Source organism: Jaculus jaculus, chromosome 8 (genome assembly GCF_020740685.1).
Source record: "Jaculus jaculus isolate mJacJac1 chromosome 8, mJacJac1.mat.Y.cur, whole genome shotgun sequence".
In the NCBI taxonomy this organism is placed as follows: domain Eukaryota; kingdom Metazoa; phylum Chordata; class Mammalia; order Rodentia; family Dipodidae; genus Jaculus; species Jaculus jaculus.
In genome coordinates, this window is record NC_059109.1 from 56,531,977 (window position 1) to 56,544,668 (window position 12,692).

Sequence of the window (12,692 nt, forward strand, 5' to 3'; positions counted from 1 at the left end):
TGAGGCCACCCTGAGACTCCATAGTGAATTCCAGGTCAGCCTGGGCTAGGGTGAGACCCTACCACAAAACAAACATACAAACAAAAAAAGAAAGAAAATTTTAAGGGCTGGAGGAGATGGCTCAGTGGTTTAAGGTACTTATTTGCAAAGCCTGTCAGCCCAGGTTTAATTCCCCTGTATCCATGTCAACCTGCTGGCACTGCTCCCTCCTCCAAATTTAAAAAAGATAAATGAAAATTTATATTCATATGAAACGTACCTGAAATTTATAACACCCAAAGCCTTTTTTCTTCTTCTGTCCCTCCCTCCTCCTCTTTTTTGTGAGACAGGGTTTTGCTATGTAGCACAGGCTAGTGTGGAACTCACAGCAGTTGTTTCAACCTCCTGAGGCCTGGGATTACTGGCATCATGTCTGGGTAGCATTATTTTTAATTGCCAAAATATATCCTTTAAAAGAGAGTATATAAGCCTGGTGTGGTAGCACATGCTTTTAGACCCATCATTTGGGAGGCAAGCATGAGTTTGAGGTCACCCTAAGACTATGTAGTAAATTCCAGGTCAGCCTGGGCTAGAGCGAGACCATACATTGAAAACCCCCAAATAAATAATAAATAAATAAAGGAATGTATAATTTGTGGTATAACCTTACCATGGAAGGATACTCAGCAATATGAAAGAATGAACAGTTACTTTAAACAGCTTGAATAAATCTGGAACGCTTAATTCTGAGTAAAAGAAACTAGTTTCAAGTGGTCACATATTTTTTTTTGGAAGAAGCCAAATTTATGTGAGAGAGCATGTGTGTACATGAGAGAGAGAGAGAATTGGAGCAATATAACCTCCAGCACTGTAATTGAGCTGCAGATGTATGTGCCGCTTTGTGTGCATATGTAACCTTGTGCATGCATCATCTTGTGCACATTTGGCTTAATCAGTTTGTCCCTTACTCTGTGTCTCATCCTCATCATCTCCATATGAACGCATTTATCCTCTTAGCCATTCTTTTTTTGAAATATATTTTATTTATTTATTTGAGAGAGAGAGAGAATGAGAAGGTGTACCAGGGCCTCCAGCCACTGCTAATAAACTCCAGATGCATAAGCCCCCTTGTGCATCTGGCTTAAGTAGGTCCTAGGGAATTGAACGGAGGTCCTTTGGCCTTGCAGGCAAATACCTTAACCACTAAGCCATCTTTCCAGCCCTGTCATTTTTAATAGTAGTCTTTTCTGTTCACAGATTGTTTTGTTTTGTAGCTTTCTGTCTATTTAAAATAATATACTGAACAGGTCACTTGGGTTAAAAGAAAATTAATAGCAATTCTTTACAAAACATTCCAAATAAATAAATAGGACCCTTAATTTTTTGATTCTACAAGTGTGTTTTCCACTGATACCAAAACTAGACAAAGAGACTGGAGAGATGGCTAAGCGGTTGGGGTGATTGCCTGTGAAGCCTAAGGACCCAGGTTCGATTCCCCAGTACCCATGTAAGCCATTTGCACAAATGGTGCTTGTGTCTGGAGTTTGTTTACAGTGGCTGGAGGCCCTGGAACTCCCATTTTCTCTCTTTCTATTTCTCTCTGTGTCTGCCTCTCTCTCTCTCTCTCTCTCTCTCTCTCTCTGTTTTTCCCTCTCTCTCAAATAAATAAATTTTAAAAATTAATAAACTAGACAGAGATATCACAAGAAAAGGTAGCTCATATCTGTAATTCCAGCACTTGGAAAGCGGAGGCAAGAGCATCTTTGTGAGTTTCAATCTGACCTGGGGTACAGTCTGAGACACTTGTCTCAGTAGACAAAACAAAAGAAGAAAACTAGTTTCTTAGCTTGACTTTCTTACTTTCTATTGCTAATAATAGTGTAGAATGGATGTTTAAAGACATGGGGTTCATTTTAGCTAATGGTTATGGAGCTATAAAGTTAGTGGGCTGCATCTAGTGATGCTCTTCTTGCTGGCAGAGACCTGAGGTGGTTCAGGACATCACATCTAAGAGGCAGCGAGCTTAGGTGTATATGTATACATTCTAGTCTCCTCTAAAAACCCCTCAGGGTTCAGCCATGGAAACTCTTCCCTAAAGTTCTTACATAATGCTAGTCACCTCCCAATGGCCTTGTCACTAAACAATATTATCACGGTAAGTTTCCACCTACTTAATAACCCATGGTGAGTACTATATTTCAATACATACAGCTTTGGGCAGTGTTTCAGTCAGGTTCACATTGCTGGCAGAAAACACCTGACCAGGAGCAGCTTGTGGGAAAAAAGGTTTATTTTGGCTTACAGACTCTAGGGGAAGCTTCATGATGGCAGGGGAAAACAATGGCACGAGCAGAGGGTAGACATCACTTCCTGGGCAACATCAGATGGACAACAGCAATAGGAGAGTGTGCTGAACACTGGCAAGAGGAAGCTGTCTATATTACCCATAGGCCCTCTTACAAATCTCCATCAGCTGGGAACCTAGCATTCAGAGCACCTAAGTTTATGAGGAACACCTGAGTCAAACCACTACAGGCAGCATACTGAAATCTGTACTATGATAATCAGGAGCCAGTATCATGAGTATAGATATCAAAATTCTCAGCACAGTACCACCACACAAAAAGGGATACACAAAAGGAATTTTACAAGGCTGGAAACATGGCTCAGTGATAAGGCACTGGCTAACAAAGCCTGATGGCCTGGGTTTACTTCTCTAGTACCCACGTAAAGCACAAAGTGGTACATGCATCTGTAGAATTTGCAGTGGCAGAGGGCCCTGATCACACATTCTCTCCTTCCCTCCCTCCGTCTCTCTCTCCTTGCAAATAAAATTTAAAAAATTATAAAAGGATTATATACGTAGCTAGGTATCTGTTGTTCCCAGAATTGGAGGTTGCTTCAGTACATGAAAATCAACATAATAGAATGTATTAGTAAAATGAGGGACAAAACCCCTAATTATATATGTTTTTTGAGGTAGAGTCTCACTCTAGCACAGGCTGACCTGGAACTCACTCTATAGTTCCAGGCTGGCCTCAAACTCACAGCATTTCTCCTACCCCTGCCTCCTGAGTGCTAGGATTTTAAAGGCTTATGTCACCATGCCCCACAGTAGTTATAATTTTTTGTGTTTACCGACAAAATAGATTTAATAAACTCTTAATACGTCTTCATGATAAATTTTTTTTTTTTTTTTTTTTCAAGGTAGGGTCTCACTCTGGCTCAGGCTGACCTGGAATTCACTATGTAGTCTCAGGGTGGCCTCGAACTCACAGCGTTCCTCCTACCTCTGCCTCCCGAGTGCTGGGATTAAAGGTGTGCGTCACCATGCCCGGCTATGATAAAATATTTAACAAACAAGGTCCAGAAAGGAATTTCTTCAACCTGGTAAGAGTATCTATGAAAAATCTGCAGTTGACTCAGAAGAGATTCAGTGTTTACTCCTCAGATCTCCTCTCACCACTTTTACTCAAATGGAGTAATAGTAGACATTCTCAATTTGAGGTTCTACATAGGATAGAGAGGCAAGGAAATGAAATAAAAGGCATCCAGATTAGAAGAAAATAAATTGTATGAATGTTGGTTTGAATAAAAATTCTTGAAATTGTAAAAAAATAAAAAAAACTATTTGTAAATGATGTGATCATACATTTTGACAATCTTACCCTGGAATGTGGTTGCAGGTTTATAATCCCAACCCTTAGGAGGTAAAAGCAGGAAGATTGAGATATCTAGGCCAGCCTAGACCATATATATAGCATAACCCTGTTTCAAAAATTAAAAAACAGGAGATGCATCTAGGCTACCTACCCAGAGCCAGTTGACCAGACTACTCAGCATAGAATCCCCCCAAGAGTGGCAAATATCAGGGAGACCCCAGTACTCATCAAAATGAAAAGCAAAGCTGGAGAGATGGCTTAGCAGTTAAGGTGCTTGCCTGTGAAACCTAAGCACCCAGGTTCCAGTCCCCAGATGCCACATAAGCCAGCATCTGGAGTTCTTCGCAGTGGCTAGAGGCCCTGTCATGCCCATTCTTATTCCCCCCCCCTCTCTCTCTCTCTCTCTCTCTCTCTCTCTCTCTCTCTAAGAAATTTTAAAAAATTTAGGGGGCTGGAGAGATGGCTTAGCATTTAAGTGCTTGCTTGTGAAGTCTAAGGACTTCGTTTCAAGGCTGGATTCCCCAGTACCCACTTAAGCCAGATTCACAAGGTGGCACATGCACCTGGAGTTTGTTTGTCCCTGGGAATGGGGAAGTCCTCAGGAGAATGGGGGGGGGGAGGGGACAAAGAGGATAATATGACAGGAACACAATCAAATTACATTTATGTTCATCATACATTAAAGTTCTCAACAAGAAATAAAAGGGTTTTCTAATTTTTTTTTTTACCTTGAGACATGGAATTTGGGGTAATTTAAATAAATCTGTGTTCCTGGGCCATGGTCACATAATCTCTTATTTTCTATTAAAAAAAAAAAAATCAAAAAAGGGTTGGAGAAGCCGGGTATGGTGGTGCACGCCTTTAATCCCAGCACTTGGGAGGCAGAGGTAGGAGGATCACCATGAATTCAAGGCCACTCTGAGACTACACAGTGAATTCCAGGTCAGCCTGGACTAGAATAAAACCCTATCCTGAAAAAAAAAAAAAAGAAAAGAAAGGTTGTGAGGAGGGGGCTGGAGAAATGGCTCAGTGGGTAAGAGTACTTCCTGGCAAGCATAAGGACCTGAGAAGGCCTGAGAGAACACTAGAGTTTTTCCCCAGGACTCACATCCACAGGTGTGTGTGGCCACACATGTAATCCTGGTCCTATGGGGGGGTGGGGGAACAGACTGGAGAAGCACTAGGGCTTAAGAAAGAGTGGCAAGCACAGGGATCAGTAAGAGATGTGGGACACCTCACGCTTCTTTGGCCCCTGCAGTTGCCCCCATTGGTGCTTAGGGTAAGTGAGCACACAGGCACCATGTCAGCACATGCATGCATATACCACACACATATTACCCCCACATACGTGCAGACTTTTTTAAATCCTAAGGAGTCAGGCTGGAGAGATGGCTTAGTGGTTAAGGCATTTGCCTGCAAAATCAAAGGATCCCGGTTTGACTCTCCAGGACCCACATAAGCCAGATGCACAAATTTATTGTTTCTATTTCTAACAGTTCTTACTGTTGTTCTGTGTTTTAATCATTCTATCTGAGCAGGTTACTCTATATGACCTATTAAATCTTTTCCTTTCAAAATAAATCACTATTGTTCTCTTGTTCATTTATTTGCTTATTAATGTAACATTTACCTGACTACACAAGGAGCTATGCAGGACCTAGGAATGGTTGGGTAAACTTTTAAATACTATAAATTTCCTTCAGGTGTGAAGATATTCTATATATTTTATATTAAATCATGAAGTACTATGCAGAAAACCAAATTACTTTTCAAAAGAGAAACCATAATATATCCTTTTCCACTCTTCTTACTTTTCATCCAGGGAAAGACCATGTTTGTAGATTTATTGGCTGTGGGCGGAATGATCGGTTCAACTATGTGGTCATGCAGTTACAGGTATGTTACCTTGAAAATCTATCTTAAAAATCTTTTAGTTTGGGACTGGGGAGAAGGCTCAGTGGGTAAACATGCCTGCTGTCCTGGGTCAATTTTCTAGCCATCCACATAAAATTAGACACAAAAAGTGGAGCAAGTGTTTAGTGTTTGTTTGCAGTGACAAAAGACCCTGATGTGCCCATACACACACATAGAAACACACACACACATACACACACACACTCTCTCTCTCTCAAATAAATAAAATGTTTTAAATCTTTCAGTTTTGATCAAAGTACCCAGTTACAGTGAATATATATGATATGATATAATACAAATAATATATATTATTGTATTCTTGTGATAATGGAGAAATCACTAGTTTTGTCTTTAGGCTATTACTGGCTTGTTTTGTTTTGAGACAGGGTCTTGTACTATAGGCTGGCCTCCAGTGGGTAGCCAACAATGACCTTGAACTCCTGATTCTCCTCCCTCCACTTCCCCAAGTGCTGGGAACATTGGTATGTGTGCCACCATGCCTGGCTAATAATTGCTTGTTCTGAGTTTTGGGTAAGATGTGGAGATTCATTTTATTATTTTCTCACTCCTCCTCACTTCCCCTCCCCACTTTTTTCTTCTTTTTTTTTTCCCCCTCGGTTTATGAGTCAGGGTCTTCTGTAGTCCTAGCTGGGTAGTACTATGTAGATCAGATTGGCTTTGAATTTTCAGCAGTTCTCCTGTTTCTGCATCCTGAGTGCTGGGGTTATAGGCCTGTGTCCACCACTTCCAGCTATACATTTTTTTTTAAATTTTTTATTTATTTATTTGACAGCGACAGACACAGAGAGAAAGACAGATAGAGGGAGAGAGAGAGAATGGGTGCGCCAGGGCTTCCAGCCTCTGCAAACGAACTCCAGACGCGTGCGCCCCTTGTGCATCCGGCTAACATGGGACCTGAGGAACCGAGCCTCGAACCGGGGTCCTTAGGCTTCACAGGCAAGCGCTTAACCGCTAAGCCATCTCTCCAGCCCCAGCTATACATTTTTATTAGTGAGAAAAAAAATCTATTTGTAGTTGCATTAGGATCTTGTTAAATCTGTAGAATAATGTGAGAGGAATTAAATTACTTGCATACTGCTATATGAAAAATGCCTTCCCTTTCCTTTCTTTTCCCTTCCCTTCCCCTTCCTTCCCTTCCCCTTCCCTCCCTTCCCTTCTACTCCCCTCCCTTTCCGTAAATGAACTCTAGATGCTTGTTCTACTTTGTGCATCTGGGTATGGGGTAACTGAACCTTGGTCCTTAGATTTTGAAGCTAAGTTCCTTAATTGCTGAGCCATCGCTCCAGCCCAAAACTGCGGTTTTAAAAAGGATTTGTAAAAGGCTCTAGACTTTATTATAATTTTAAACTATTTGATAACTTGAATAGTAATTAGTATTTTATTTTGAAGGGTGCTTAAGTAACGTAAGAATTTATTACTTTTTCAAAAATGAACTATTTGTATTAGATGATGTGGTATATTAGAGATGTGATACCCTAAATATTTAAAATAAACTGGAATATTTCATCCCCCTTATATATATGCTCATTGGGAGGTACTAGAGTTTGTAGTTCGCCTCGCTATGCTCTTCAAATGCTTGCCTGTGAAGCCTAAAATGTTCTCATTTATTTATGTGCAAGCTGAGAGAGAGAAAGAGAAGAGAGATAGACATAGAGAATAAGAGAACGGGCCCACCAGGGCCTCTTGCCAGTGCAGACGAACACCAGATGCATGTACCACCTTGTGCATCTGGCTTTATGTGGGTATTGAGGACTTGAACCCAGGTCATTAGTCTTTGCAGTGAAGTACCTTAAATATTGAGCCATCTCTCCAGACCAAGTTATATATAGTTTTTTTTTTTTTTTTTAATGAGGGAGAGAGAGAGAGACTTTGGCACACTAGAGCCTTCAGCCACTGCAAGCCAAACTCCAGATGCATGTGTCATTTTGTGCGCACTACGCGTTGCAACATTGCAAGCTTGTGTCACCTTGTGCATCTGACTATGTGGGATCTGGAGAATTGAACATGAGTCTTTAGGCTTTGTAGATAAGCGCCTTAACTGCTAAGCCATCTCTCCAGCCCCAAATCATTCCATTTTGTTTTGTAATTTAAAAATTTATTTTTATTTATTTATAATTTTTTTTGGGGGGGTTTCAAGGTAGGATCTTACTGTAGTCCAGGCTGACCTAAAATTCACTGTGTGGTTTCAGAGTGGCCTCATACTCACAGCAATCCTTCTACTTCTGCTTCCTGGGTGCTGGCATTAAAGGCGTGCACCACCATGCCTGGATCCAAATTTTTAATTTTTATTTTATTTATTTGAGAGAGAGAAAAAAGAGGCAGAGTGAATATGAGCGCATCAGGGCCTTCAGCTGCTGCAAATAAACTCCAGAAGCATGCGCCACCTAGTGCATCTGGCTTATGGGTGAATTAATCCTGTGTCCTTTGGCTTTGCAGGCAAGTGCCTTAACTGCTAAGCCATTCCTCCATTCCAGTCATAATTTTTTTTTTTTTTTTTTGGTTTTTTGAGGTAGGGTCTCACTCTAGCCCAGGCTGACCTAGAATTCACTATGGAGTCTCAGGGTGGCCTCGAACTCACGGCAATCCTCCTACCTCTGCCTCCTGAGTGCTGGGATTAAAGGCATGTGCCACCACACCCAGCTCCGTCATAACATTTTTAATGGCAAATGAACAACTTTTCAGTCTTAACACATTTTAAGGTCAGATTTAAAAATAATATTCTGGGGCTGGAGAGATGGCTTAGCAGTTAAGGAAAGGTACTTGCCTGCACAGCCTAACAATATAGATTCAATTCCCTAGTACCCATGAAAAGTCAGATGATCAGAGCCACATGTGTCTGAAGTTTGTTTGCAGCAGCTGGTGGTCCTGGCATGTCCATTCTCTCTGCCTCTCTTCTCTCTTATCTCTCCCCTCTGCTTGCAGAAAAATAAACAAAACTTTTTAAGAAATAATCATCTGATTCCACAGGGTCGGAATCTGGCAGATCTTCGCCGTAGCCAGTCACGGGGCACGTTCACTGTTAGCACTACTCTTCGTCTGGGGAGACAGATTCTGGAATCTATTGAAAGCATCCATTCTGTGGGATTCCTGCACCGAGACATCAAACCGGTAGGGGCCTTTTCCAACATAAACACAGAATGATTTTGTTTCTACATCTCATGTTATATGAGGACAGAATTAATTATGAATGTAGTTTTCTGTATTTGCTGTGGTTGAATACAAAGAAATAATTAATTTTTTATCAAGCCCTGGAGGCAGAAATGTAACTTACCCTTTAGGGTTTTGGGGTTTGTTAGTTATTTTTTGCTTGTTTTTGAAGTAGAGTCTCCCTCTAGCCCAGGCTGACCTGGAACTCACTCTGTATTGTCAGACTGGCTTCAAACTGACAGCCATCTTCCAACCTTGGCCTCCCCAGTGCTGGAATTAAAGGTGTGTACCCCCATGCCCAGATCTTTCAAGGTTTTTAAAGTGGTAATTTACAAACTACAACCTGCTTTCAGCAGCTTTTCTCAAGCCATGGGATGTTGCTTGCTGGCCAAATTATAACCACTTGATGATTGACACTTATTATGATTGACAGTTATATGTGTTAATATTGCTTATTACTCAACCTTACATGCATATTATTTGGGTTTTAGCTTTTCTGATGCCAGTTGTTCATACTATGTCCTCTTACTTTCCAAGTCACCAATTATACTTACAAGAAACTGTCAACTATGAAAGACTTCATTTTTCTCCTGAGCGCTATTATGGACACATAGTGGGTTTTTGTTTGTTTTTTATACTGTTTTTCTTAAAAATCATTGTTTCCATCATATTGTTTTATTGTTCTTGAGGGGAAATTACCTATTTCTGACATGCTGTATGTATTACAAATTTGACCAATGTTGGTGTCTTTGAAAGTGTAACCATCAATTATTACAGCATTTCTAAAATAGTTTACATGAAAATAGAAACTAACATGACACTCAGTTAATTTTGATGCTGTATAGGCACTTCTCTTGCTCTAGCATATCTGCGATTATTTAAGAAATCTAATAATCAAAGAATAGTTTCCGCTGGGCGTGGTGGCACACGCCTTTAATCCCAGCACTCGGGAGGCAGAGATAGGAGGATCGCCATGAGTTTGAGGCCACCCTGAGACTCCTTAGTGAATTCCAGGTCAGCCTGGGCTAGAGTGAGACCCTACCTCGAAAAATCAAAAAAAAAAAAAAAAAAAAAAGAATAGTTTCCATTTCATCAGAAAGCTTCAGTAATAAAATGGTATTTTTCTAAAAACTGCAACAGTTTGGATTTTATCTTCATAGATTCCCCTACTTACATATTCATCTTTGCATACTTGTAGCTATTTACATATTATGTTGATTTTTTTTTTTTTTTTTTGAGAGTCTTTTGTAGCCTAAGCTGGCCTGGAACTTAACTGTTGTGTAACTGAGGTTTGCCTTGAACTTCTGTTCCTCTTTGCCTCTGTTTCTCAAGTGCTGGGATTGCTGTAATATAATACAATACCTACACTTTTAAAGGGATGAATGCAAATTGTTTTCCTTAAATTGTAATTTTAATTTTAGATAATAAAAATTTAGCTTTATGATGCTTATCAGAAATTCTTTCATACCTGATCTTAACCAAAAGACAGAGAAGTAATGAAAATTCTTTTAAGTTTCTGAGCTATGTTTTGATTTTTCTTTTTTTGCCTATCTCCAGTTTCTTTCATTAAGCAGTGAGTTTTAAGAAACTTAGATTTCTAAATTTCGTTAAATCTGTGTTGTACTTTGTGCAACTATTCAATTGTTTATTCATTTATACCCAAAATTCACTTGATGGTAGGCATTAATAGAACCAATAACAAATCTAAATATTAATATCTAGTAAAAAGCATGGGCCAAGCATGGTGGCGTATGCCTTTAATCCTAGCACTTGGGAGGCAGAGGTAGGAGGATCGCTGTGAGTTCGAGGCCATCCTGAGATTGCATAGTGAATGCCAGGTCAGCATGGGCTAAATGACACTCTACCTCAAAAAACAAAAAAACAAACAAACAAAAAAAGAGCATGGTCGTGGTGGGTGTAGTGGTATACGCCTTTAATCCCAGCACTTGGGAAGCAGAAGTAGAAGGATCACTGTGAGTTCTATACCAGCTATGTTATATACTTTAAATAGAAGGATTAAGATAAAGTAAAAGTAAAATGTGTAAGGTCTGAGTATTTACAAGAATGTATATATTTCCATCTTCATTTTTCTAGTCAAACTTCGCCATGGGACGCTTCCCCAGTACATGTAGGAAATGTTTCATGCTTGATTTTGGCTTGGCCAGACAATTTACCAATTCCTGTGGTGACGTCAGACCAGTAAGACTTTTCATATTATTGTTAAGTATTTGAGAATTAACTTACTGTTCATAGTGTCATTCTAAAGAAATGCTACTTATACATTAGAATGAATGTTCTGTATGTCTGTGGATGTAGCTCAGTGAAGAAAAGATGGATGTTGGACTGGAAGGCTGGATTAGCAGTTAAGTCGCTTGCCTGCGAAGTGAAAGGACCACAGAACCCATGAAAAGCCAGGTGGCACATGCATCTGGAGTTTGTTTGCAGTGGCTGGAGGCCCTGGTGTGCCCACTCTCATTCTCTCTCTTTCTCTTTCAAATATATATATAAATTTTTGTTTATTTATTTATTTTGGTTTTTTGAGGTAGGGTTTCACTGTAGCTCAGGCTGACCTGGCATTCACTATGTAGTCTCATGGTGACCTTGAACTCACAGCAATTCTACCTGTGCCTCCCGAGTACTGGGACTAAAAGTGTGCACCACTACACCTGGCTTTAAAAAACACATATTAAAAAAAAAAATAAAAGATGGACATTATCTAAGAAGTGTCATGTAGATTTTATAATTATATTATGAAATGATCTTAATAAATCTTATTTTAAATTATACTTTTAAAAAATAATAAAGTTGGACTGAAGAGATGGCTTAGCAGTTAAGGCACTTGCCTGTGAAACCTAAGGACCCTATGGTAGCCCATGCTGAATGACATTGTTCTGTTCTATTGCTCTTCTGCCTGAGAGGCTCCTGCAATCTCTGTTCCTCTGTGGGGCTAGGGTTGCAAATGCACATGGTCACACCCATCTATTGGAATCTGGAGATTCAAACTCTGGTGGACTTAGACTCACTGATGTCCTCATGCTTACAAAGGAAATGCAGTTAACCTCTGAGCCATTTTTGTAACTCTCCTATTTCTTTACATGCCCTGTTGTGAGTTTTAATTTACTTTTTATTGCTTTAACTTTTCATTGACAGGTACCTTATAGACAATAAACAATGATAATCCCTCCCCCACCTCCATTTTACCCCTCTCACATATACCCTCCATCAAAACCCCTCCCCTTTCAATTAGTCTCTTTTATTTTGATGTCATCATCTTTTCCTCCTATTATGATGGTCTTGTGTAAGTAGTGTCAGGCAGTGTGAGGTCATGAATATCAAGGCCATTTTGTGTCTGGAAGATTGCATTGTAAGCAGTCCTACCCTTATAGCTCTTAAATATTTTTATTTATTTATTTGAGAGAAGGAGAGAACGGGGACTCTAGGGCCTCCCGACACTGCAGATGAACTCCTGCCACATGTGCTACCATGCACACCTGGCTTACATGGGTACTAGGGAATTGAATGTGAGTCCTTAGGCTTCACAGACAAGCACATTAACTGCTAAGCCATCTCTTCAGTCTCCTTTTGGCTCTTAGATTCTTTCTGCCACCTTTTCAGTAATGGACCCTGAGCCTTAGAAGGTGTGATAGAGATGTCTCAGTGCTGAAAACTCCACTGTTACTTTTCAGCACCATGGTGACTTTTGAGTTATCCCAGTGGTCTCTGCTATCTGAAAAGAGAAGTTTCTCTAACCAGAAGTGAGACCAGTATTGATATATGGGTATAAATATTTTTATAAACGTGCTTACAGGGCAGTCTGGTAGGCATAATATATGCCTTTGGCCAGAAAATAGCAAGTGTAACTCCCCTAGGGCTCATGACCTCCGGTGCCATAGGTTTTGACTAGGTTTCCAGTACCAAACATGTATTTCCTCTTGTGGAGTGGGCCTCTAATACAATTAGAGAGTGGTT

At 40.1% G+C, this 12,692-nt stretch overlaps 1 protein-coding gene across 3 annotated transcripts in view; it reads left to right on the top strand.

Annotated features, from left to right (window-relative positions):
- The window catches only part of Ttbk2 (tau tubulin kinase 2), a 135,380-nt gene that overhangs the window by 61,704 nt on the left and 60,984 nt on the right, over positions 1-12,692 (top strand). For all 3 annotated transcript variants that reach the window (XM_045156848.1, XM_045156849.1, XM_045156850.1), the window contains 3 exons: positions 5,464-5,537; positions 8,544-8,684; positions 10,818-10,922. In XM_045156848.1, coding sequence (XP_045012783.1) covers positions 5,464-5,537; positions 8,544-8,684; positions 10,818-10,922 — 320 coding nt within the window. The remainder of the gene's footprint in view (positions 1-5,463; positions 5,538-8,543; positions 8,685-10,817; positions 10,923-12,692) is intronic.